This window comes from Lycium barbarum, chromosome 10 (assembly GCF_019175385.1).
Source record: "Lycium barbarum isolate Lr01 chromosome 10, ASM1917538v2, whole genome shotgun sequence".
Lineage (NCBI taxonomy): Eukaryota > Viridiplantae > Streptophyta > Magnoliopsida > Solanales > Solanaceae > Lycium > Lycium barbarum.
The window spans coordinates 1,819,730-1,847,666 of NC_083346.1; the positions used below are offsets into that span (position 1 = coordinate 1,819,730).

A 27,937-nucleotide genomic window follows, 5' to 3' on the forward strand; every position below is an offset into this window, starting at 1 on the left:
GTCCGTTTAAATTAGGGGCAAATCAGAGCCATAGTATAACGGCAGGGGTACAACTTGACGAAAAGTATAACGGATCGGAGGTGAGGGTACGAGTAAACAATATTTGAAAATTCAAGGATATTTTTTACCCTTTTCCGTTTATATGATAATTTAACCACATCAGACTCTTAAAAAAGCAATAAAAAGATGTCAACGAAGGCAAATTAAGAAAAAGATGAATAGCATTTAACTTTGAAAATCACGAGCACCAAAGTACAACTAGAATTTCAGAATAATTAGGTAACTTATAAAAGTAGGGTTTCTCCTCGAGAGAGCTACAACTATAAAATTTTTGTTTTAGCAAATATCCAACTTTTTTCTCCTTGCAACAGTATGTTGTAATATTGCAATCTCATGAGAGTTTTTGGGGCAACTCTACTCTTTGTCATTTATTTTCTTCAAAAAATTGATAACAATTGATAACAATGCGTTCTGCAAAAGAAAAGAGACAAATAATGTCAATAATCTATAGGATTCACGTTATATAAATTGACAATATAAATAACTGTTTTACGCTATCTGTGAATTTTAACATGTGATAGCATGTTAATTATCACCTAGATTATACATATATTTTGGTTTCATTAGTCAATGTATAAAACTTAAACTTTAGTACATGCAATGAGATGAAAGCCAACCTCTCTTTTCAGCTTGTCGATCTCCTTAGAGAGCTCTTCCTCGTCAATACAAGTTAAGCAAACTGGATTACTCACCCTTTCACTCAGCAATTTGTTTTGCAAGGAGAGGAATGTGCATTGGATATCAAGTGTCTTGAATTCTCTAAGCAACATAAAAAACATTCATGAAGAATGTAAAATAAATAAGAGTTTAACATATGTACACTAATAGTGTAAAAACAAATTAATAGCTAGAAAAGCCTGTGGGTGACGGATTTCAAAGAAACTCACTCGATAAGTTCTTGTTCTGAATTAGAATCCCTTTTTGGAGAAGCCATTAGTTAATTAGAAACTAGAAATCAGCAATTAAGAATAAAGAAGTTTTTTTTTTATTTAGTTTGCTGTATGACTTGCTTCTCATAAGAGGAGAAAGCCCTTTAAATAGATTGATTTCATAATGTTCTTACCAAATAATATTCAAAGTTCATATAGTGTAAAATATAGGAAACTAATAAGTTCTCAAAATTTTGCATATCTTAAAAAAATGGGTAAGAAATTGATTTTGCTGGTCAATGGCATGAGATTTAATCGAGACTCAATTAAGATCTTGAAATATAAATATTTAGAAATAAATTTAAAATTTGACAACTACTTTGCATATGGGGTAACCAAATATTGTGAGTGCCGACTTGTTTGCAAAGAGCAAGTAGCATTTAGAAAAAAATAAAAATAGGAGACGACTGTCAAACATCAGAATGAATAACATACTCGATATTAGGAAACCTACAATGATCAACTAAATTAACTGGTAAACGTTGAATTCTTCCTCAACGACGGAAAATACAATTATTGCTTATTTAAGTTTGTCTAGAACTCCTGCTTATATAGATAATATATACATGAGATATATATGTACAAGATAGCTAGCTAGTTAGCAAGAGATAATTAAATACAATGCGAATTTCCTAATATATATATATCGTACCTGCATGTATAAGACGCAAGTTACTGCATATAGAAAACACCAATGAATATCCAGCGACCTTTTTTGCTCCTTAAACTTGGATTTCTGATAAAAAGGACATGCGTTTAGGGGTGTTAAATGAGCGTGTTACATTGAATTTGAGAGGGCCAAAATGAAATGTGTTGAGTTAGAAAATGGGCTAATATCACCCCAACTTTTAGATGAGTTGAAGTGGATCGGTCAAAATGAGCTGAGTTAATAAATGGCATGACTTAATATTTGAACACATCTGTTGCCATTTTCATTCTAAGAACATAGATTAATACTAATGTACCAAATAAGGTTGGATTTCAGTTCATCTCTGATAAAAAGGACATGCGTTTTCGGGGTGTCAAATGAGCGTGCTGGATAGAATTTGAGAGGGTAAAAAATAAATGCATTGAGTTAAAAAAAATGGCTTAATATCAACCCAAATTTTAGATGGGCCGAAGTGGACTGGTCAAAATGAGCTGAGTTAATAAATGACATCGCTTAATATTTGAACACATGTATCTATTGCCATTTTCATTCTAAGAACATAGATTAATATACTAATGTACCAAATAAAATTAGTAATGTGCCTAGATGTATCACGCCTTTCAATTAATAATTCTGTGCAGAGGCTCGGACGACCATGGCCAAAACGCAACAACTATAATTCAGAGAGACGAAATGATATGGTAGAAGAGAAGGGGAGGAGGAGGAGCAGACAATCGTTTGTCCGAAGTATGTCAATAGTGGCTAAAAGTTAAATATTTTTATTAAAAAAAAAATGAATATAGCTTTGAAAGTAGGGTGGATAGTACTGGCCACACCATTAAATTTTGAAGTATAATTCCATCCACACACGGACAGTATACATATAGTCTATATATACTACCCCACTAGATTCGACTTGCAAAATCAGAAAGGCATGATGTTGGTACATGATAGAGAGCAAAAACAACGACTAGAAATTCTATTTTTCAAATAGATTAACCAAACACAAATTCTTACTCTCCAAAAGTATTTTTTCAAAAAGCACTTCTGATTAAAAAAAAAAAACTTTTCTAAATAACCAAATTTTAAAAAGACTTGGTCAACCGGACTAAAATTTAAATAACCAAAGAAATAAGAAGTCTCAAAATTAGTCTATCATTATTAATATAAAAGATAATAGCAATAACATATCTCAGTCTTGAGATTTTCATAAGTCCACAGAAGGGAACACATCATCCTTCAAACTTACTAATATGTTTAAGTTTTAAATCTCCAACAATGGAATAAACAAAATAACAACATGAAATGAAACCATCATAATTTTAATCAGAGCAACCCAAAGCTTCTTTGATGTTAATTACTGTAGAGCTCAAAAGGGAGTGAACAGTAGTCACTGTCTCCATATGTTGCTGCTGGGAAATTGAATAATTATTGACATTATTATCATTGGCACAAATCAATATTTGAAAAGCCACTGTCAAAATTGAACCATTTGGTGTATTTCCAGTACTGTCCTTATCCGCAGCGAGGCGACCATCGGGACTTATGATGAAACCTGAGGGCAATATTGGAACTTTGGTGCTGTCTTCTCCATTGATAAGTGAAGTGACTGTTGGTAAATCAATGGGTGCATAGATTAAAAAGGCTCCCATTTGATCAATATTTGTTTCTTGAATAACTAACATGCTGTTCTCACTTGGTGCATAAGGCTACATATTGATTGCAACAATTTAAGAAATATTAGTGTTATCACTTAGTAGTGTTAAAAAAAAAAAAAAAATTAGTGACAGACAATTTCTGGCGCTAAATAGCAAAAACATGTTGCTAATCCTATTTAACAATTGATTATTAAAAAATCTTGTTAGCTACATGCTATTTAGAAATAGAGTATCGACGAGCTTCGTAGCTAATTATTATTTTGTAGTTATATATGTATATATAACAAAGATAAGTTTAACTTTTTTTTAATTCACTATTGTGTATAAAAGAATTCACATAATTGGATAACCTAAAAGATAATTACAAATAATTGGGTATCCTAAAAGATAGAAGATAGAAGAAAAAAGAAAAAAAGAAAAAGAAAAGTGGTATTCTTAAACCAAAAAATAAGACAGGAAACAACCAACTATAATAGGTTAAATTACATGATAATGTCAAAAAGATTTTCAAATTATCAGTTAAACGCAAGAAAAGCTAGTCTTATTTTGGTGTTTTTACAGTTAATTGACTACAACTCAAAAGTGAAATTGGACCATTGAAAATACCATTTTGATTAAAAAAAGCCTTTAAAGATGCAAGTTAGAAATTTTGATATTTCTGTTTTACAATTAAAGAGATGACTCCAATCATAAGTCATTTTATTTGATTCATGAGAAATACCATTACTTGATAATTTAACCAAAAAGTAGCAACTATAAATAAATATGAAAAATACCTGGATGATTTTAATACAGTTTTCCGGAAAAGTTCCTGTTATTACTCGTGCTAACTCAGTCACAGCATCCCCACTGGTCAAAACATCCCACTGATAAAACCAAAATTAAACAATAAACAAACTCATAATTAATCTTAAAAAATAAGTTCATGAGATGAGAATTGTTTAAGACCATATAATGAAAAAAACAATTATGTATAATTGATGCCAAGAGCTAAACATGTAGATAACAAAAAAATGGGAGCTCAACAATAGCAAATCAGTTGAATTTAGGATTGTACATTTAAAACTACGAGTCATATATAATATTTGTTGAAATTTTTGTGAGTTTCACAAAAAAATCTATATTCAGCGTCGAAAATATTTGGTCCGGATGAACCCGACATTCAGGATAAACAAAAAATTCAATATGGTAGGCCAACATTAAGTGACTAAGAATAGAGATTAGCCTGCATGTGATGTTATTTCTCAAAAGTACACATTATTTAGTCGATCTAATTGAATCCAAAAAAATTAGCTAATGAAGCGAATACTATCGGATGTCTCTTAAGAAGACAACAACTCATTCCTCAACCAACATGGAACAGTTAACCCAGTAGACTTTCACTTTTAAAAATAGTTGGATGATTGAGAATTTTTTCAGAGACAAATTTAGTTCATTGTGCTAACGAGGGACATAATTTAAAGAATGCTCTAAAAAAGGTTGTGTGTGCAAATATCCCAAGAAAATGGATGTCGCACTTAACTCAATACTAAAAGCTAATTATTTTACAACAACTCATTTCCTCGACCGATGTAAAACAGATAACAAACTCAAACTATATTCGACGAAAATCATCAAAACGAAATTTCACTAAATAAGGGTACTTTTAGGGATTGTATCGTTAAGAAACGAGTTATACATGAATTAATAATGCAGAAATTATTTTTTATTGGAAATTTAAATACCTGAGGCCTTGTTCTCTCATCTCTGAAGAAATTGAAAACTGTTTCAAATGAAAGAGGAAGCCATAGGGAAGTAGCAGCAGTAACAATCAACCCTTTTGGTTGGCTAATTTCTTCACTTTTTCTAGTAGAAATCCTAACTCCTTTGTTGGTCATCTCTGGTGAAGTAGGAAAATCTACTTTGTCTGACATACTTAGGATTTCACAAAAACTCTTCACCATCCTTTGGGATATTTGCATCACATTTTTCCTGCCTTTTGGATCATTAACCACTGGAAAAAAAAAAATAAGAAGAAAAATTATTTTGACTAATCAAATTAGGGTGTATTTGGTGTGACGAAAGTCTTTTTTCAGAGAGCATTTGTTTTCGGAAAAATATTGTTATTTCTAGAGTTTGGTCAGAGGGTGGAAACTATTATTTTTTAAAAGAGCTTTTATTGAAGATTGATAATAATAATAATAATAATAATAATAATAATAATAATAATAATAGCACATCGTAAAATGTTTGAATGAGATTTGTGAGTGTTAAAGATGATAGTAATGTCTGAGGGTCGTTATAGCGTTGATATGACTTAAAAGTTGAAATAATTTCCAAGAAAAAACTACTTCCCCCAAAAATGAGAGAAGTGATCAGTTTTCCTACTCCTTTGGTTGAAACATATTTTGAGGCAGTCAAACATCAGAAGATGACTAATTTTTTTATTTTTTTTTTAAAATGTAGCTTTCGAAAATAATTCATCATACCAAACACACCATGATATTTGGCACAGATATCTAGATTTAGTGTCATTTACACTTTACTTCTTAGCACTTTCATCGCATTTTTGAATGCGAATTGTTGTATATGAGCTTATGTTGATATGTTTATATGAATAGGTACAACAAGGACCAACGAAGGGTATTTCGGGCAGTTTTGAGTGATTCCGAGGCTGTGTACGTCGATTGAACGCTGCGAAGGAAGTTCCAGCAATTGAAGGCAAAATATGACCACTGAAGGGTCTCATGCGCTGGCCATGCGCCGCACAGCCAGCGCACAAAAACACCATTCCTGAATCTCAGACAGACCATGCGTTGGTCATGCGCCGCACAGGAAGAACATAAAGGAGGTTATGCGCTGGCCATGCGACGCACAACCAGCGCACAAGCGGCGTCAGTTGTCCTATTTAGATCGGGATTGGGCCCACTTATGTCATATTTTGCCCTAGCTTATAAATAGCCGTTTTTACATTAGAATGGAAGACTTTTGACCTAGAGAGAGAGGAGCCGCCGTGGAGGCCGGAGATTATTGGGTTTTATCTTTTCTTCTCCTTATTACTAGTTTTTATTTTTTCTTTGAATGATTTGTTGCTTTTCCTCCATGTCTATGTGGAGCTAAACTTCTCGTTCTAGGGTTGTGGTAAACCATGATTATTGGTGTTTGGTGGTTATTTCTTATCTTAATATGAGTTGTCGAGTTTGATTGCTTCGTTAATTCTGTTCATAATTGTTTGATTGTTTGGCAACAGTTAGGTTCTATCGACTATCTAATATACATGCTTGGGAAAGATGTTGTTAGATTAGAGAAGGATTAAAGAAGGCGTGATCTGATTATCCCTACAGTTGGGCTAGGATTTGTGGCTAGGATAGGAATATACCTAGACACCGCGTTCAATTAAATGCCATAAACGAATTGCGTTCTTAACAAGTCAATTCCATAGGAATATAGGTGGCGAACTGTTTTGAATAGGCGAGTAGTAGTTCGGGAGAATACTACGAGAGTTAACAATCCGGTAAATTAGCAATCGTCGACAATTCGGATTAAAGGGAAATAGTTCGAAAACTCAATATGATTGGTGAACCAACCGCAACCCTGTAACATTTGTCTCATTGATAATATAAAAACCCGCTCTTTCTTTGTTGAAGTTCACTATTTGTCTCTTTTATCTTCAATTAGTTTATAATCACAATCTTCGAATTTCATCTCTTGTATAGATAATTTGGATAGTTTAATTTAGTTGACGGTTAATCATAACTCCCTGTGTGTTCGACATCCCATTTCTAAAATCACTATATTACTTGTACGACCACGTACACTTCCGTGTGCATTTGGACCCAACAAGTTTTTGGCGCCGTTGCCGGGGAGTTAGAAATTAACTGTTTATCTAGATTCTACTTTTCTTTTTGTCTATTCAAGTTTTTTTTTTTTTTTTTTTTTTTTGTAATTTAGTAGTTTGGATATCTTTCTTGATATGACATCTTGGAATAAAAATTGGTTGAATATTGGTTGTGCCTATTTTGGTGATTCTTGTCTGATTTGTGGAGGACCCCACCCGTGGAAGCACTGTCATAATATTTGCGGGAATGGGTTGTGCGCACCTACCCAATCCTTTGAGCGGAATGTTTGTAGTATATGTGGTGGTCAAGATGACCATTGGAATGGTTGTCCTAAATATTATTCCCCATCCTCGAGCCCCTATTATGATTCTCTTATTGTTTATGATGTTAACAGGAGTAATGAAGTGGAGGATGCAGAGAGTCTTTCTCAGGTTACAGATATGATGAAAAAAATAGTAGAGCAAGACACATTGATAAGAGAGCAAAACGCAGAACTAGAGAAGGCCATGGAGAGGATTCGTGCCAAACTCACAGAGATGCAGGCCGAGTCTGAAACTTGTAATCTACAAGTTACAGGCTTAGCCAATACCCAAGACAAACCTCAAACAGAAGAAGAGAGTGAGTTCCTACAAGGAGATAACTTCGAAGAAGCAAAGATAGTGAGCCAATCTTGGCTAACAGAACAAGCTCAACAAATGAAATTTCATGGGTTTCTCCGCGATGGACTCACAAACATGGCGACACAATTGATAGAAGGAAGAACAGAGCTCAGACAAGAGATAGACAAATTTGACTCAGATATCCATGACCTACAGGCTCTAATGAATAAAAAGGTGGAGATGTCTGATGCCCAACCACCAGTTGTTATGGATACTGGCCTACTTGTGGAGCAGGAAGAGGAATTCCAACCATTCGATCAGAATATTGTTGATGATGCCAATATTGAGGGGGTGTATATGAGTGAGGATGTAAAAAATAAGGCAGTTTCGGAGTTGGGGCGTGTTGGTCCTCATTCTAAACATTTTTTTACATTATGTTTGGTTGGTGACATGGAAATCGAGTCCTCCAAGTTTTTGGAGAAGTGTATAAACAAGGAACAAAACCCTTATATCCTAAAATTTGCCACACCAAAAGGGCAAAACAGCATTCCTCACTTAAGGGCCAAGAAGTGCAAGATGCGATACCTATTGCTTGGTTCCTTTATTTTCACACCACCGCCCCAAGAGCGGAGCAGAAAATTTGATGCAAAATTAGGGGCGCAATTCATATCCTCAAGGTGGAGGGAAAAGTGGTGAAGTTGATTCACGTCGTGCCACGACGTTAACTAAGGCGCTGGTTGGGAGGCAACCCAACTTTTGTAGCATATATGTCATGTGTGTGTTCATGTTGCAGGAACAATAAACGCTCGAAGCAGTTAATGAAACAACTCCAAGTTTGTGTGTGCTATTCGTATGCGTCGCATGGCAATCACACAAGGGGTAAGCAGGCCAAAATTTTGGCTAAGTCTAAAGTTCAGAGAGGGGTGTATTGTGCGCTGGTCATGCCACGCATGGCCAGCGCATGAAGGGAAATCAGAGCAAAATTTTTCTAAATGTCAACTTCAGAAAGGGGGATCGTGTGCTGACCATGCAACGCATGGCCGACGCACGGGTCGGCCCAGTTCAAATTATTTTAAAAAAGAATAAGACACGGCCGACCCCCCACTTAATCCCCACTTCTCACAACCCCTCCCCCTCCCCCTCCCCCCTTCCCCCCTCTAAAACTGCTCCCAACCGAACCCAAACACAAAAACCCTTCTCCCAATCCCTTCCAACTCCAAGGAAAGTAGTGTCAATCATCTCTTCCACGACACAAGGTAAGAATTCGTGTGTTTGCATCAATGAAATCCCATTCCTTCTTTCCCCTTTTTTGTTGGGATGAGAGATTGATAAATAAGGGTTTGTGGGTTGGGCGAATTTGGATGGATGTTTCAGTATTGTGTTGTTTGTAAAAAGTGTTGGATGCTAGAACAATGATTCCCAAACATAAGGGAGGGTTTTACAACCCCCCATTGTTGCACACCTTCAACGGATAGTTCTGTGCTTACAAGTTGCTTGATAAAATTCCTCAATTAAGTTTCGTGTGAGTTTTGTGAAGTCTTGAGTAGCAAATAAACTTGAAACAACATTCTAAACCATAGGGCATTGCCATGAACACCCATAGGTCATTCAACATGTTTTTCCTTGTTTTGTAAGATAGTATTTATTTTCATTAATTTTGTCGTTTTAGGCTAAAAATTAGTTAACTTCTTTGTTTTGAGTTTTTGTGTATCATAGTCGGAAGTACGTGTGGGGTCGTTTCACGACCCCACTGGAGAGTCATCAAAGCCATGAGATTACCCGAACATCAAGAAAGATGAACATTCAATGCATAAACACACAACTTGCAATAAGTGTGGGGTCGTGACTTGGTTTAAGATTTACTAACGAAGTTGGATGTTTGTGTTTTGAATCTCCAGAGGTACAAAGAGTTCCCCTTAGCTGATGGATACGTGCATAAACGGCTTGTCAACAAGGTGGCGAGGTTGAGGATGATGACTAGGCCCTAGTGGGCCTCAGGGAGTATTTCTTGCCTTACTTTGTTTGTAAATTTTTCCATCTATATGCTTCGAGGGCAAAGCATAATTTAAGTGTGGGGTGGGAAATACGTCCCTTGTAACAACATTTTGAGGTTAAGGATGGTGATCAAGTTGCCATAGGTTTTCTTTTTGATCAGTGTTTGAGTCTTTGAGTCGGAAAAAAAACAATTGTTAGCTTTTTGAGTCCCTCGTTAGTGGCACACATCATCCACCCCCTTGGGTTTCTTATGACCTCGGTTCTTTCCTAAGGGGGGACCTTTGAACCGGGTTAGATTTTTTAGTTTTTGTAGAAGAGTCGTAAGAGTCAAGCCTGTCAGACCACTCGAATGCTAGGTGCTCAGGTCAGGTGGAATGTGGAAACCATGAGTTCTTCTTGAAAATCTTTAAAAAGCATGCTTAAAAATAGTCAACCTACCTCGAAACATTTCCATAGTAGACTGCATTGACTCATGTATGACCCACTTGGCATGATTTGTGATTGTTGCTTGATTTGATGGTTGTATGAATCTGTTTTGTGTTGATTATGTGTTGTGTGTAATGTGAGGAAACTCTGGTATGATCCATGCCCGATAATAATGACTAGAACTTGCCCGGTGTGTTTGTGAAGTGAAATTGAGTGAGAAGTTTAGGAAGTGATCTAGGCATTTCTTTGTTAGCCAAAGTTTGAAACGTCGCTTGCCTACCCTTTGTGTATGTATATCCCTAGTCAACCCCATTGAGCCTTTAGCTTTTCTTTTTACAACAGCCAATTAGCCTACTCTCGTTGTTCTTATTGACCCGATTTGATCCCTGTTTTGCTCCTTAGGCACTTTGAATGGTAACTTATTGAATTGGAGTTAGGATGTGAAGTTAAGGGAGGGTTGTTGAATGAAGTTAAAAGTGAAGTCTATGGGTGTGTCTGAAGGGTAGATGATGGTTAGTGGGAAGTGTAAAAAAAAAAAAAAACTGCAAAACAGGAACCGTCTAGTTTGTCATCTGCATTCTTAATGTCATCTCCCACTAGTCTGTCGAAAACAAGAGGATGCTTAAACTTGAGAAAATAAATGGGTGTTGATAAGATAGAATGGGTAGCATGTGGATGAATGCTATGAGTGATGAAGGATGGTGCAAAAATGAACTATGAGTGTAAGGTATTAAAAGTGCTTAGAGAGGTTAGTCACTATTTTCCAAAATATATCCTACCCGTCCCTTAAGCCTACATTGCAACCATACAAGTCCTAAGTGATCCTAAATTCACCTCACTCTAAGTTGCTGAACGGTAACACTAAGGACAAGCCTATGGTTCGTCATTTTTGAGCATTGGATATTCTTTGTGAGAGTGAGCGATATTGTTGCATTTTATGTCCATTGAAATAAGTCGTTAACTTTGTGTGAGATATGGACAACTCTCTTTTGGGTAAGGCCACATAATTAACAGGAGACGGATGAAGTACTCCCTCTCGGGCAAGTAACAGGTCCTTTATGTCTTGAGTGGTGTCTGGAGTCATATGCATGTTTGTGAACGTATCGTTTCTTGAGAGGTTTGGTTGCTGAAATTTTGAAGCATAAGAAAATAATGGTTTTAAAACAATGGCATGACTTTCAAGAATTGGCTCAATGTGTATGTTAATGCAATTTCGAAACTTGCATATCCACCGAATCCTGATGTAGACCTGTTTGAGTGGCATGGCTAAGTAAAGTACTAGGGAATGTAGGATAAGTAGTTGCTCGAGGGCGAGCAAAGTCTAAGTGGGGGGTGTTGATATTTGGCACAAATATCTAGATTTAGTGTCATTACTTCTTAGCACTTTCATCGCAGTTTTGAATGCGAATTGTTGTATATGAGCTTATGTTGATATGTTTATATGAATAGGTACAACAAGGACCAACGAAGGGTATTTCGGGCAGTTTTGAGTGATTCTGAGGCTGTGTACGTCGATTGAACGTTGCGAAGGAAGTTCCGGCAATTGAAGGCAAAATCTGACCACTGAAGGGTCTCATGCGCTGGCCATGCGCCGCACAGCCAGCGCACAAAAACACCATTCCTGAATCTCAGACAGACCATGCGTTGGTCATGCGCCGCACAGGAAGAACATAAAGGAGGTTATGCGCTGGCCATGCGACGCACAGCCAGCGCACAAGCGGCGTCAGTTGTCCTATTTAGATCGGAATTGGGCCCACTTATGTCATATTTTGCCCTAGCTTATAAATAGCCGTTTTTACATTAGAATGGACGACTTTTGACCTAGAGAGAGAGGAGCCGCCGTGGAGGCCGGAGATTCTTGGGTTTTATCTTTTCTTCTCCTTATTACTAGTTTTTATTTTTTCTTTGAATGATTTGTTGCTTTTCCTCCATGTCTATGTGGAGCTAAACTTCTCGTTCGAGGGTTGTGGTATACCATGATTATTGGTGTTTGGTGGTTATTTCTTATCTTAATATGAGTTGTCAAGTTTGATTGCTTCTTTAATTCTGTTCATAATTGCTTGATTGTTTGGCAACAGTTAGGTTCTATCGACTATCTAATATACATGCTTGGGAAAGATGTTGTTAGATTAGAGAAGGATTAAAGAGGGCGTGATCTGATTATCCCTACAGTTGGGCTAGGATTTGTGGCTAGGATAGGAATATACCTAGACGCCGTGTTCAATTAAATACCATAAACGAATTGCGTTCTTAACAAGTCAATTCCATAGGAATATAGGCGGCGAACTGTTTTGAATAGGCGAGTAGTAGTTCGGGAGAATACTACGAGAGTTAACAATCCGGTAAATTAGCAATCGTCGACAATTCAGATTAAAGGGAAATAGTTCGAAAACTCAATAGGATTGGTGAACCAACCGCAACCCTGGAACATTCGTCTCATTGATAATATAAAAACCCGCTCTTTCTTTGTTGAAGTTCACTATTTGTCTCTTTTATCTTCAATTAGTTTATAATCACAATCTTCGAATTTCATCTCTTGTATAGATAATTTGGATAGTTTAATTTAGTTGACCGTTAATCATAACTCCCTGTGTATTCGACATCCCATTTCTAAAATCACTATATTACTTGTACGACCACGTACACTTGCGTTTGCATTTGAACCCAACACACCACACCCTTAAAGGAAAAAAGAAACTTTACAAAGGACATGTTTCAAGTTAAAATTTGAGATAGTTGCAAAGAAAAATAACTTCCGCCCGAAAATGTAAAAAAAAAAAAAAAAAAGTGATCATTTCTTGGCCCCTAAAAAATATTCTCTAATAGACAAATATAAAAAATTAACTTATTTTTCAAAAAACTTCGTTTGTACCAAACTCACTTTTATTTTAAAAGAAAACTTTAGAAAGAAGGCCATGTTTCAAATAAACAAAGAAAAAGGGATGGATTTAAACCCCCTTCAAGATTTTCTTTTTAAATTAAAGCTACCTTGCGGTGACGGACAATTTGACATGCATAGCTCCCTCCTTTATAAATTAAAATCTAAAAGTTAAGCAGATAAAGAAGGGGACATAAAAACGAACCTCCTTCAAGATCATGTGTAGTAGGACATTTTGTCCCCATTGCAAAACTATATCTCTCAGACATTCTTTGTAGTGTAATAATCCATCTCTTAGCGCCATATGTTTGACGACCACACACTAATTTTCTATAAATACGATGAGTTTGATTTTTGTCATCTACTTGAACATGTTCAAGCCAAGTAACCTACAAGAGAAAAAAATAATCAATAGAACAAAATCTTGAAATTTAAATATCTTAATAATACCAACAATAAAAAGAGAGGGTATAGAAAAAATGTTTTTTTTAAAAAATGAACGTGATATCTAACTCAACCACAAAAGGTTATTAAACAAAGTAAATCAAAGTTCTCGATTCTGCCGGAAATTCGCTCATCGAGACGCTTCCAACAGACATGAATTACCATAAATTTGACGTAGAAAACATCCGTCAGGACCTTGCATTTTTTTAGTAATGAGTATTACAAGGTGAGGATTGTTTAAAACCATATGAGGAGACAACTGTAGTCCCCTCCATCAATCTAAGATATCATTAGTTAAACACCATATGCCCTTGTGTCCAGGTTTGAACATTTAAAGCATGGACAACATGACATGGGGGTTCAACATTGTTAAACCAAGAATAGAGATAGGTTTGACACTAATAGCATGTTACAAATTATGAATACGGAATCTTAATTCAATCCCAACAGATAGCTCATAAGGCCGTAGAGGATTGTCAAAGACTATACATGAAGACACCATATTGTTTTGTAAACCAATATACACTTAAACAGCCTTTGTTGCATGTCCAAGTCTAAACATTTTAAGCGTGAACAATATAACATGGGGATCCAAAATTAAATAACCTAGAATAAAAATGGGTCTGACTCATACCATATTAAGGAAAATAGACATCATAAGATAGGCATTGCTCAACTCATTCTCTCAATCAATGTAAATATCTGGTACAAGTAAATATAGATAGATAGATAGAGAGAGAGAGAACATGATAGGCAATATTCTTACCTGACTTTTCCCATTGCCCAAATCTTGAATTATACAACCAGAAGGAAACTTCCAAAAAGAAGGTCCACCACTTTGAATCTCTTTGAATATATCATATGAAACGTCCACCATTATCCATGTTGTTAGATCTATTTGTCTACAACAACGTATGAAGAAAAAATCTCTAGCTCCCACAAGAGGAGATAAAATATGCAACTTTTCATACATCTGTTTCAAGAACAACAACAAAAAAATAGATCATTTTATATGCTGCAATTTTGATGTATATTTAATTCCTAAGGAAAAGGATAAAAGATGGATTATTTTGCCAATTGTATAGAGCCTCCAAGATTCCCAGTATCAATAACATCAATAGTCCTAGCTTTTGTGACCATAGTAGGAAACATGTTCATCCATTTGATCTGCATATACAAAATCATCAATATTTAAGTATATGATTAACGACTAAACAATAACAACAACAATGAGCCCGGAGCCTAAAGGGTATAAAAATACACGGTTTTTTACCAAAAGGGAACGTTAAAAATTTATTATACCAAAACGGGTATATCGTGGGCTGATCCACGATATACCCCAAATTTTTTATTTTTTTTAAATTATCAGAAAACGAAAACGAAAAAAAAAAATTACAAGTATAACGTGGACTGATCCACGTTATACAATATAAATTGTATAACGTGGATCAGTCCACGTTATACAATTAAAACTTGTATAACGTGGACTGATCCACGTTATACAATTTATATTGTATAACGTGGATCCTTCCACGTTATACTTGTAAATATTTTTTTTTTCGTTTTCCAAATAACGTTGTCTAGATTTAAATCATATTCGGTTATGTTATCAATAAATTTTTTTTATTGATTTTTTAAATTTTTAAAGCATGATTAACTCAAATAAATATTTTAACACATGCAAATAATTAAATGTGTTATATATGCGAACAGAAATAAAAAATTAAATATAAGTTAAATAAACGTCACACATTAACTAAATGGTAAATGTTAAATTACATACTAACTATTAAACTGCACAAGACATGTTATATATTCTTGAAAGAGTACATAAAGAAACAACAATTGTGCAAGTTAAGAAAAAACATAAAAACCAACAAGCAACAACAACTACTGATTTCTATCGGGACAGCGATTCTTGTTATGACCTGTTTGCTTGCACGTACTACACTTTCTAGCCATGCGAGCAGGAGCTATATCCATTTCATTCCTCCTTCTAGTTGTAATCCGCGCTCCTGAAGTTCGCTCGTATTCAGTGTTTGCAATTAAACTGAAGGGAGAAGGTGGCCAATATGCCTCATCACCCAACGGTGAAAAATTTTCACTGTACGTTTGCTTATAAAACCTGCAACTGTAGTACTTGCTAACATAGGTCTTTGGTTGAATTCCGCGAATATCACAAAATTTAATTGCATGTGAACATGGCATATGGTAGTTTCTCCACTTTCCACACGAACATTTTTTCCCTTCGGCAGAGACTTTATGTATATTTCCGCCCTTACCTTCGTGTGCAAATGTTAGAATCTCAAAGACCCCTTCAGTTGCATTGTATTGCTGCATGTCAGTATGCTTTAGGGACCTCTCCCAGTATTCATCAAACTTCTTTTCAACAGCGCGCGGCCAAAATTTTTTATCCGCAATCAACAAATCAGCAAGGGTGCTTCTCTCAACAAACCGATCAACAAGATTTTTAAACGTATAACGGACCATGGCAGTAACTGGCAATCCACGAGCTTTCTTCAATAAACCGTTATAAGATTCGGAGACATTCGTTGTCATAGCCCCCCACCTATGACCGTTGTCCTTATGCAATGTCCATTTTTCCTCCGGAAGAGCTTTTAACCACAAATACGCTGGAGATGACATTGTTTTGATTTGTTTCATCCTCATTTTATACTTCTTCTTCTGGTGCTCTGTAGCCGCCAACCACATTAGCTTCTCAAGGTCAGTATTGAGGAACTTTTTATTGAAGTTGCTTTTCAAATGCCGAACGCAAAACCTATGGTGTGTGGATGGTGGTTGTAACCAATCATGTGTTTGGACACATTGCAAGATTCCTTGATGACGGTCAGAAATAAGTCCAATTCCTTGTCTCTCACGAACAATATGTCTCCACAACAACACAAGGAACCACGTCCAGGACTCAAAGCTCTCACGTGCAACAATAGCATATGCAAGTGGAAAAATGTTATTGTTTGCATCAATTCCAACAGCAATTAGCAGTTTCATCTCATACTTACCGTACAGATGAGTACCGTCTATTGAGATGACAGGCCTGCAACTTTTGAATCCATCGATGCTTGGTTTATAAGCCCAGAACAGAAACTTGAAGATGTGTTCACCTTGCATTGTAGTTGATTGGTGCTCCCACTCAACAACGGTCCCCGGATTGAAATATTTTAAGGCAGCCATGTATCGGGGCAATGTCTTGAAAGAGGTTTCAAAATCACCAAATACCATTTCAATAGCTTTCTTACGCCCCTTTTGTGCTTTTCTATAACTAGGAGTAAAAAAATGCAATCCTTTTATTTTTTGCTGAACAGACTTAATACTGATGTATGGATCGACCATAATATATGGTATCAACGTAGTAGCAATTAGGTGACTGTTCAAATTGGAATGATCCTTTCTGTAATCATCCGTCAGACAACTGTGGTGGAGATCCGCTTTGCCTGCCTTCCACATACCACTTGAAATTTCTCTAAAACGGATCATCCACTCACACCCCAACATATGACGCTTGCAAATAACCCTCCAAAATTTACCTTTGGATTGATCACAAATGAACTCTTTCTTTTCTTTGAGACAATATAGTCTCACTGCGCCTTTCATTTCCTGCTTGTTCTGAAATAACATACCTAATTGCATAGTACAAGAAAAATTATCAACCCCTTAAAAATGGTCCAATAAATAAAAAGAATATTCATTGTCACCATACTAACCTGATCTGATAAATTCAGGTTTATTACAATCCTAAAGTGCAGATCGAATTGGACCGTCATCTCTCATGAAGGCAAAATCATCCGGGCCTTCTTCTGTGTTGTCCAAATATGTAATCGCATTAGAATGGTAGCTAACGTTACCATCACTCGGAGTAGTAATGTCTTCATCAGAATGACCATCACCATCAGATGAGTGATCATCGTTTGTTTCTATTTGATCTAATGGGATATCACTATCTGACTTATCGGAGTGATCATTAGCTACGTCATTATTGCTCACAATTTGTGTGAGCTGAGTCAACACGGGGTTTTCTTCAAAATCGTTACACCTACATAAATAAATAAAATTAAAATTTAAAAAGATTATATTAACCCCAAGGACAAATTAAAAAATAAAAAATAATCAAAATAACATGCCGATTACAAAATGAAAAATAAAAATAAAGTTATATTATAAAAATAGTGCATGAGAACAAAATAACATGTTGTATTCTTTTTATTTTCCATGAATGAACAATGAAAGACGTTAGTTAGAATTTGCAGTATAATAATTTACATAGTTATCCTGAAAGTTATATTATAAAATAGTACATGAGAACTAAATAATATGTTGTATTCTTGTGATGGTTAAACGCACAAAGACATTGAATAGAACGTAAATGAGAAAATTTTCATAAAACATCGTTATATTTACCTTTCTGTAAATGACTCTACTTGAGTAGGGTGATATCGAACTATACTCCCGCCATCTAATTCAGTTGTATCTGGAGCACTACTCGGTCCAGGAATATCACAGCTCTGCATAGTCCAACCAAAGTTATGTGACTGGCTACCAACTCCTACCATTGTTTCTTGTTGAAGTGTACCTCTTTGAAGCCCAATATTCATAGCGGGAAGATACGTAGTACCCCGAATATCAAACTCATCGTCAGTGGGTGCTCCAACATTAGTAGAGCGTTCAACAGTTGCATACATGTCAAGTGTGGCTATACTGATATGATTGCTAAATATGTCAGGACTTCGAAGAAATAACGATAAGGAGTCATCGTCCGAAATAAGAGTTTCCTCGTAAATGGGAAATCCCCTAGCTGTAATTGATGTTGGATATCGTCCAGTGATAACCACCGAAAGATTTGGATCAGATATGGCCATTTTGCTTATGAAAACATGTTGTAGACGATCGTATTTGAGGGAAATTGGAAAGCGCTGTACGGCTTCCGGACGACGGTTATATCTAACTGAACCTTCTTCATACACAACTTCCCCACCCCAATATAAATTAACTCTTACATAATTTTCCGCCATATGTTTTTCAACATAATACAGAAGTAGAAATTAATGGAGAGTGCAAAAGAGAAGTTGAGAGTTCTTAAAAAATGAAGTCTACAATACAGAAGTGTAGAATTTAGTGAGGAAAAACTAATGATTCACGGATTTTATATAAAACTAATGATTCACGGATTTTACTATTCGATTTTACGCAAAACACGCTTGATTTGACGATTACATGGCAGATTAGATGATTTTACACAAACAAATTTATAAATTATTGATCGTTTTTACTTTTACAGCAGCATGCGTGATTTGACGTAAAAATAATTTCTCGAATCAATTACCAATCAATAATATGTTCATATTTTGTAAAACGTTAATGATTCACGGATTTTACTATTTAATTTTACGTGATTTGACGTAAAAATAATTTCTCGAATCAATTACCAATCAATAATATGTTCATATTTTGTAAAACGTTAATGATTCACGGATTTTACTATTTAATTTTACGCAAAACATGCTTCATTTGACGATTGCATGGACAACCGCATGTATTGTGCGATTTTGGAGGAAAAACGTTGGCAGCCACCAACGTTTTACAATTCATATTGTTGCAAAACGTTGGCCAGCCAACGATTTACAATACATATTATTGCAAAACGTTGGCCAGCCAATGTTTTGCAATAATATGAATTGCAAAACGTTGGTTAGCCAACGATTTGCAATTGGCCAACAAAATTACAGCCAACGTTTTCATATTTGGCCAACAAAATTACAGCCAACGTTTTGCAATTCATATTTGGCCAACAAAATTACTCCAACGTTTTCCAGCCAACGTTTTGCAATAATATGAATTGCAAAACGTTGGTCAGCCAACGATTTGCAATTCATATTTGGCCAACAAAATTACACTCCAACTTTTTCCAATTCCATTTTGTTGCAAACTTTACACACATTAAATATGCAGAAACGAGGTGAACCAGAATTGAATAAAAACAGACAGAAATTGGCAAATAAAAATAGTAATTTTTCCCAACTTGAAGTTACCCACTATATAATAAAAATTTAATTTTTACAATGTCCCTTTTTCCCCCCCGTGCCACACCGAGTTTGACGACGTTCTCGTTTTGATCTACGTTGGTGAACCTCCTCTTGTATCACACCTGTATCCTGTAAATGCCATAAAAAACATTGATTGTCTACGTAAAATCGGACAGCATCTCCCCTGTAACAAGGAGTTCCTCCAATACCATATACCAACACAAACAACCAAAGCAACCAAGACAAAACACCACATAACAACTACAAGTCTCAAAAAAATTTGAATTAAAAGCTAACCTGTGGCTCTAAAGTCTGTACATCCGGCACAGGAATGTGTGAGGATCCAACATCAAATGCCATGGGAGACTATGCAAAATAAATAATATTTTTTACGATTAAAGTAGCCATTACTTTAAACAAGATACAAGCTATTTGAGTGGTTAGAATACTCACATCGGTAAAACTCAGTCTCCTCCCAATTGAAGAGCTCTGTCCAGTGAATGCAGGTAAAGGCCCCTCAGTCATCCCATAAGAGCTGCTTGTCTGACCACTAAACTGTTGGGCCATAACCGCCAGGCTAATAGGCCCAGACGATGCGAATGCCTGAAAAGGCCCCTCACTTCTGATTACCGCTGGTGATTGAACCTCGGGAGCTGACGTCGATGAGCTGGACATAAAATCTATTATTGGGTGATATGCATCATCATCTGCATGCATCGTTGAGCTGGGCAAATCTTGATCAAAACGAACCTCTTCCTCATCAACCAACTGGTGATCCACGGGAGTTCGACCCCGTCTATTACCTGATTGGCGTCCTCTACCACGCGCCGCAGGTCTTGGTACATTAGGACGTTGATGACGAGGCACTTGCATAGTAGGCGGCTCAACATACTCTGCCGGTGGTGTATAATATGGAGCGAAACTCAACATCGTCCCCAGAGAGGCAGCAGCCATGGACTCTGTATTAATGTGGCTAAACATCTCTGCTATTTCCTTCACTTCATTAGACTTGGTTGGATCTTGGATAGTCTGCTGAGCCAACCTGTATGATTCTTGATGTCCTAAAGCCTAAAAAAAAATCGATATTTGATAGTGGTCTAAGACACATATAAAGACATCAAACATCTAATGGAATGTAATGTACGTACCAGTGCCTCATGCCTGCCTGCCATGTGTTGGTATCCTCTATCCACTTTATGCGCAGGATTTCCTATGAAAGTGCGCGAGTGACGTCGATACCAACAAAAATACTCTGATAGTGACTGTGGATCTTGAGTTTCATACTCGGCCTGAATTAAACTATCTCGACGATTTCCCCACAAAAAGTCTGTTTCTGTAAAATATTCTTGATCCTCCACTTTTATAGCATACCGCTTGTCACGTTTGTAATGAAAAGGATCAATCTCTGCACATGGACCCGGAATATGTTGCTTCCTACCAAACTGTCTGAGAACGCGGTCTACCATGTGCCACTCTCGATAGATCCCACAAATAAGGGGAACTTTCGCCATCCAAATATCTCGGCCACGCAGACACCACTCAGGGAGTCTGTTGATGATGACCTCTGAATAAGGCTGCCACACAAACTACGATAGAAAGAACATAAATTACACATAAGCATAACTATTCAATCAAAACGCCATTAACAACCATAATTATGATAAAATACCTGGCCATCTATTGGGTTGTCCAATACATCCCTACATATGGGTAAAACATCACGTGCCTCATTTTCGTGGGATTTACGATGAGTCCACCTTCGTGCAAGAGCCGTGTGTGGCGGAAGAGCCCTGCATGGTGGCTGCATCGGTATAATGCGCTCCCAAGCCCAAACCTATATTAAAAAATAAAAATAAATACATAAAAACCTTATAACTATCAAATAGGACAACCAAATAAAATTATATAATTTTAAAGGTCACGTACCTGCAATAAGGAAATGAATCCACACACATCATTCGCTTTCCTCAACGAAGCACGGCATAAACAAGTATATAAATATGACAATGCAGCCGCTCCCCAAGCTTGTTCATTCATTGCTGTAAGGTCACGCATGTCAAGCAAATAATCTAAATTCAGTAAGTCACCGGACTTATCCGGAAATATCGTGCCGGCACAAAGCCATAGCAAGTACAACCTAACCCGCTGTTGCACATCAATTTCTGGGGTCTGATCTGTAATAACATCTAAGCCTCTAATATATTCAATTAATTTATGTACTTCTAACCTACTAACACCATTAAAACAATCCAGACCGGGTGCCCAACCAGTAAGCTCATGGATCAATTGTTGCCACCCACCAATATCGATATATCTAGCATTAAGATTATTCAAGGGATAACCATCAACAACCAAGCCAAACATGACCTCGATATCTTGTAATGTGATGGTCGCCTCACCTGTACGCAGATGAAAGGTGTGCGTCTCAGGACGCCATCTCTCTATAAGTGCAGTGATGACTGCCCAATCATATGATACACATCCTACCTCTATTACTCCCCTAAATCCACACAGGCCAAAGTAGTCAAGGATGCGAGGATGAAAAGGATGACGCCTCACATGCTTCCAAAATTCAGTATCCGCGCGGCGAGGAAACAGGCATCCGGTCGGTCCTCTCAAGGAACCATCCCACACAGCCTCTGATCGATGCTTCTCCTGGAGTGTTAACACATCGTACACTTCTGGCCCCGGATGTACGCATACCCGTGGAAACTCCATACCTTATACAAAAAAAAAAATGAAATCCAGATCAAGTTATTTGGAGTAACTCACTATTAAAAAAATATATTGTATAACAATCCATAACAAAATATATTGTATAAAAATCCATAACAAAATATATTGAAGAAATTACAGGTTCTGCAGTCATAAATTACTATGGTAATGCATAAATACATCAAACAAAGCAACATTCACAAAAAGAGAGGAAAAAATTCGATTCTTTGACACATTTCACAATTCTTTTTTCCTGTACCGAAAATGTCATCATCGGTCTATTATTGGCAATATCCAGTTCCACAATGTTTCAACTTGTAAAATGTGGATTGATCCACGTTATACACTATATTTTGTATAACGTGGATCAGTCCACGTTTTACAAACATCCACAACACTAACAAAAATAACAGCAACATAACAATTCCTAACAAAATATATTATTTAGTTATTCAGATCTTTTATATATAAGAATCCACAAAAATAACAGTAACATAACAACAAATTTCTTCAAAAGTGCTACTAAACAAATAGGACCTTTTATATAATAATGCTTCTAACAATCATATTTTAAGTTCAAATTAAAATAACACAAAATAACAGAAACGTATTAAATAACACAAATAAAAAATAACAATTAAGATATATAAGACAAACAGATCTATATCTATTATAAATATACAATATTATATGAGTTAGAAAAAATACCTCAATTTAAATAGCAATAATAGATAAAGCTGAAGAAGCTACTTCAAAAATTAGATTGTTTTGCAGGGTTTAAAAAAAATAGAGGAGAAGGAAAAGTAGAAGAAGATAGAGCTTCTGTAATTAATGGAGGAGAATGGAAGATTTTAGCAAGACAACGAAGGGAATGAAGAAGACAACGAAGGGAATGAAGAAGCGGCGGAAGATTTTAGGGGGAAGGGAACGAAGGTAAATATTTTAGGGCAAAAGGATCAGTCCAAATATACAATATAACTTGTATAACGTGGACTGATCCACGTTATACAAGTTTTAATTGTATAACGTGGACTGATCCACGTTATACAATTTATATTGTATAACGTGGATCAGTCCACGTTATACTTGTAATTTTTTTTATTTTTTTTCGTTTTCGTTTTCTGATAATTTAAAAAAAAATAAAAAAAATTGGGGTATATCGTGGATCAGCCCACGATATACCCGTTTTGGTATAATAAATTTTTAACGTTCCCTTTTGGTAAAAACCGTGTATTTTTATACCCTTTAGGCTCCGGGCTCGAACAACAATAGCCATTAAGCTTCAAAATTTCAAGCAATTGAAGTAAGGCTATATGAATACTCGGCAACCATGATGTTCCATTTAAACTCATCTTAATTTAATATTGTGGAGGATAAATTATAAAACCGTCTATATTTTCTACTGATATCATACAGCCATCTATATTTTCTATATTCAAACCCATTATTATCTACTGATATAACCATCAATAACCATCTATATTTTCTACTGATATATAAATCGAACTAAAAGAATCTTAAAAATTAATGTCTAAAGTTATATACTAACATGAGTAATATTTAATCTCAAGTACTAATTGGTACCGCCTGTATATATTTATTCTTCCATTGTATATCCTTTTTTACTAGAGTTGCATGTATTCCAAGAAATTATAATGCAATATCCTAGGCAAATCCCATATCCACAAAAGGGTAAAGTTCAAAAATAGCCATTCTCCGGACACGTAACTAAGAAAACCCCAAATATTCAAAAGACTTTAAAAATAGCTAATTTTTGGAATCCATGACATTGTGTTAGATTTAAAAAAATCAAGACTGTCCTAAAAATTTTCACTTCTCTAAGTTTGAAATCCATGACACTGTCATTGTGTTTCCGCATCAAAAGTTGCAAATTTTCAACAAATTCTCAAACATTGTTCTACAGTTTTTTTTTTAAATTTTTTTTTCACATCTTAGATCTATAAATTGACTCATCTCCATAAAGGAGCCGAATGAAACCAAAGTTTCATGTTCGGTTTTGAATTAGAGATGTTCAAAATAATGAATCGACATCGACTATAACCCTAGCCTTCCAAGCTAACGATGTTGGTTCGATTCCCGCTACCCGCTCTATATCTATTTATTCTAAATATTTTAATCTATTCATTAAATCAAATTTAGTTTATTAGTATTAGTACATCATTGAATATACAATTCCAAAAATTCTTTCACATCTGATTGTTTATGTTTTTTTTTTCAAACAAAAAGTAAAAATACGAAGAAAAAAAATCAGAATGAAAAGCTAACTTTAAAAAATCAGTCCTAAAAAAAGGCTATGCCGAACAATTTTTACTTAGTAAAACACATGAGAGAGTTGGGTGTATAAAGAAAGCAAGTCTTAGATCCTAGTGACACTTTTTAAAATTATACCTGTCGGGGTCCAAAGCAGACAAATATTACTAGTGAACCGAGCTGTTATATATGAAAATGTTCAAGAAATTTTAAACACTTAACCGGATCAAGAAAATTTTGGATCAACTCAATTGGAGTCATTGACACAACTCCAGAATCCTTTGATGATTCAATTCGAGCACTTGATGATCTATAAGGTCGATGTGAATTTGAAAATATTTTCTCATAACTATCACGACGAATAGAATTCCTAACACCATTTAGTGATTTTATCCAAAGTGGCTCTTCCACTTGCAAAACCCGAACAACTTCATCCATTGCAGCAACAACAATCTCAAGAATAATTGATTTCTCCACATTATCATGATGAAATTCACTTTCTTGTGGTGATGGAGTAATTATTGGGATATTATTAATATCTATTGAATTTTCGTGAACATTATTATTATTGTTTTCTTGAGGAGGATATCCGATGGGAGAGTCTCCTATAGTTTGGCTCAACAAACTTTCATCAGATGAATTTGATGAAGATCCAAGAGTAATATTTTGTGGTGCCAATTTTGAATTCATCACAAAAGACCTTCCAACAACACTTGAGATGAGAGTGGATATTCTTTGGTGCTGCAAAAAAAATATTGTTAATTGAAATGCCATGAATAGTAATGAACCAAAGCTAATCAAAAGGGTGAGCTCATACATAATTGTGATTAGATGGGGATATATATAATACACCAGTGAGAAGAGGCGGATTCAATATTTAAACTTGGTGTGTTTCAACCTTTAAGGGGTCGTTGAGAACAAAGTTATCCTCTAATTATAATTCTATAATCTCAAAATTATAATCCCACATTCAATATGAGATAATATAATAACAAGAGTTTGGTATAAAATAGATAAATAAAATCAAATTGTGAGCTAATTAAATGTTTTTTGGCAATTCACCGACATTTTATTAATCGCCAAGTAGTAAACCGACAACCTGGTAACTCATCTCAGGTCTCCTATCCATAAGCTAATTAATGTTGAAGAGAATAAAATTAATAGTTCCTGAAAATAATATTTTAAAAATATGTGCGAAAACTATTTTCTCCTTCTTTGCTTAAAAGTTCAACTACTTGCTTTAATTTTAACATACATTTTCCCCCCATATGCAATGTTTTGTTTGAGCAATTTCTATATGGGTGAAAAAATTAGTCCATGAAAAATATGATTTAGTTTGAGCGGCTTTAGCTTGGCCATATTTTCATTACGGATCAATTTGGGTGCAATTCTAGTCAGCAGGTCTAAAAGTTGGGTGATTTAGACTAAATATGTAGCTTGAATAGAGCCATAAAGCTTGAGAAGTTAGATATAGCCGCAATGAAAAAAGAATTATTAGTCTATTTGCTAACTAAACAAATTACAAGAAAACACAGAAAGAAAATAAAATTTGGTAAGATTTGAAAAATCGGGTTGTGGTCTATTATAACCCCAACTCAGCCAAAATAACCTATTAACCTAGCCGTTTATTTATTCAAGCCGTCTTAATTAGCCTAATTCAGCCCGCTCATTTGACATTCCAAGTTTCTTTCATACATCAAAGGATCCAAAAAGGAAAAATCATTAGTTCCTAGTTGTAAAACCAGATCTTCTTTGACTTGAATTGAAAAATAAAAAAATTCCGAAATCTAGTTGAAACATAATTTTTTTCCATTTAATAAGATTCCTTGCTAAGTTATGGAACTAATTGTAGAGTTAATGTATATTGAATAATTTTACATGATTCTATTATCGCTTTTAATGGGAGGCAGCTCAATCAAATTGGTGATCAAATGAAAACAAAACTTTAATGAAAAACCCTAAACTTCGTTAATAAAATTCATATATTAATTAATGAAGCAAAGGGATTTTTTTTAATCTATAAATCAATTCAACAAGACAAAAAATTGTTTTAGGAAAACAAATTTGAAACTAAAAATTAAAATCATCAATAATATGATCAAATTTACCTGAAGGAAAAAAGTCAGACACGAAAGAGGAAGTGAATTAATAAGAGGAAGAAATTACTCTGATTTAGTCACACATTCGAACTAAATCTGGAAATATTATTCATTTTGGGCCTAACGCAAGAGATTCAATGGACTTGCCATGGAGCCGGCCCTACTTTTAACTAATCGTTTTTTTCTAGATTTTTGCATCATTTAATGAAACTAAATACTAATTCGTCATCACGTATCAATTAATTTTAATTAAATTGACAGAAAATGGACTAATTAAATTCACCTTTGTTTGAGTCCTTTTGTTTTGAAACCAAAACTTGATCTGCTTAGGGTCAAGCCCTACTTCCCTACTCAGCTGGCTTCGTTGGTCCTCATCTGGATGCGGACATTCCTTGAAAAATCTTCATTTCAAGATTGCCGGAAAAGAAAAAAAAAACCATCACTGTTGGCCATTATCTTTCTAAATAAACATAAAATATGAAAGGACTTTATATACCACAAAAAATTATGGTGAGTGTGGTAAGTAACTCCACAACCTTAACAGATGTTTAATGTTTGAGCTCTAGAAATGATGCCGCCTATGGTAAGGAGCACTTTACTCTCAACATGGACCTCCTAAAGCGGGTACCGAACACCAAGTGGAAAACTCAAAAATGAAATTCTCATGGAATGAGAACAAGAAGAAAAGAAACTCATCCCCTTAAAGGATGAATTTTTGACCGGCGATTGGCAACCGCATGTTGCCTCGACTAACCCAAATCTGCTGTCGTGTAAGACCCACTAAAGAGGAAAGCGACCTTTACTAAAGAATTTTCCAAACCCAATGATCAAACACGATATCTCTAGTTAATGATAGAGGGATCTTAACGAATAACAACCTAGAACAAACCGTTTCATGTCTAAAGATGTATGTAAATGGTAGAACAATCATCCAAATAAACTTTTTCTGAACCATTTTAGCAACTCAATCAAAACAATTGTATAACAAAATCAAAAGTATAAATCTTTTTCTAATTCCAATGGGCAAACAACAAAAGACATAAATAGAAAAGACAGGAAATGAATAAGAATTAACATAAATGCACAAAAACACATATAGAAAACAAATTATTCACTTAGGAAAATGACAACATTTTCTTATACCAACGTTTCTTTTTCTTTCTTTTTTTCTTTTTTCAAAAAAGACCATATATGAAGGTGCTTTTTTTAAAAAAAAAAAAAAAATTAATCTTACATTTCAAGTTGCTGAATTTGTTCCATAGTGTGTCTGTGACACTGTCTTTGCCTTTTTGATCTTCTTTTAGAGCTTGATGATTCTCCAACATGTTCTTCCCCAGAATCTGCCATTTGCTTTGCTA

The 27,937-nt window shown here is 35.3% G+C and overlaps 3 protein-coding genes across 3 annotated transcripts; all 3 read right to left on the reverse strand.

The window, feature by feature from the left end:
* Positions 1-2,251: 2,251 nt before the first annotated feature.
* Positions 2,252-27,937, reverse strand: LOC132615039 (homeobox-leucine zipper protein ROC8-like). The gene is made up of 9 exons (XM_060329596.1): positions 27,814-27,937; positions 26,863-26,980; positions 24,703-25,221; positions 14,531-14,623; positions 14,223-14,429; positions 13,218-13,401; positions 5,021-5,289; positions 4,073-4,162; positions 2,252-3,347 (listed from the first exon to the last, which is right to left on the reverse strand). The coding sequence occupies exons 1-9, from the start codon at positions 27,924-27,926 to the stop codon at positions 2,961-2,963; spliced, it is 1,980 nt and encodes a 659-aa protein (XP_060185579.1). The 5' UTR covers positions 27,927-27,937; the 3' UTR covers positions 2,252-2,960.
* On the reverse strand, positions 19,371-20,217 carry LOC132616108 (uncharacterized). The gene is made up of 3 exons (XM_060330707.1): positions 19,948-20,217; positions 19,792-19,860; positions 19,371-19,623 (listed from the first exon to the last, which is right to left on the reverse strand). The coding sequence occupies exons 1-3, from the start codon at positions 20,209-20,211 to the stop codon at positions 19,519-19,521; spliced, it is 438 nt and encodes a 145-aa protein (XP_060186690.1). The 5' UTR covers positions 20,212-20,217; the 3' UTR covers positions 19,371-19,518.
* Positions 21,663-22,744, reverse strand: LOC132614837 (serine/threonine-protein phosphatase 7 long form homolog). Its single transcript, XM_060329383.1, has 2 exons — positions 21,894-22,744; positions 21,663-21,808 (listed from the first exon to the last, which is right to left on the reverse strand). Exons 1-2 carry the CDS (start codon positions 22,210-22,212, stop codon positions 21,777-21,779), a joined length of 351 nt encoding a protein of 116 aa, XP_060185366.1. The 5' UTR covers positions 22,213-22,744; the 3' UTR covers positions 21,663-21,776.

Coding starts and splice junctions, on each gene's coding strand:
- LOC132616108 (XM_060330707.1), bottom strand. CDS start 20,211: ATGCATGCAGATGATGATGCATATCACCCAATAATAGATTTTATGTCC. Junction 19,861..19,947: donor GGAGACTGAGTTTTACCGAT/GTGAGTATTCTA, acceptor TATTTTGCATAG/TCTCCCATGGCATTTGATGT. Junction 19,624..19,791: donor TACAGACTTTAGAGCCACAG/GTTAGCTTTTAA, acceptor TGGCATTTACAG/GATACAGGTGTGATACAAGA.
- LOC132614837 (XM_060329383.1), bottom strand. CDS start 22,212: ATGGAGTTTCCACGGGTATGCGTACATCCGGGGCCAGAAGTGTACGAT. Junction 21,809..21,893: donor CACCTTTCATCTGCGTACAG/GTGAGGCGACCA, acceptor TCTTAATGCTAG/ATATATCGATATTGGTGGGT.
- LOC132615039 (XM_060329596.1), bottom strand. CDS start 27,926: ATGGCAGATTCTGGGGAAGAACATGTTGGAGAATCATCAAGCTCTAAA. Junction 26,981..27,813: donor CAAATTCAGCAACTTGAAAT/GTAAGATTAATT, acceptor CTTGAAATGAAG/ATTTTTCAAGGAATGTCCGC. Junction 4,163..5,020: donor ATGAGAGAACAAGGCCTCAG/GTATTTAAATTT, acceptor TGGTTTTATCAG/TGGGATGTTTTGACCAGTGG.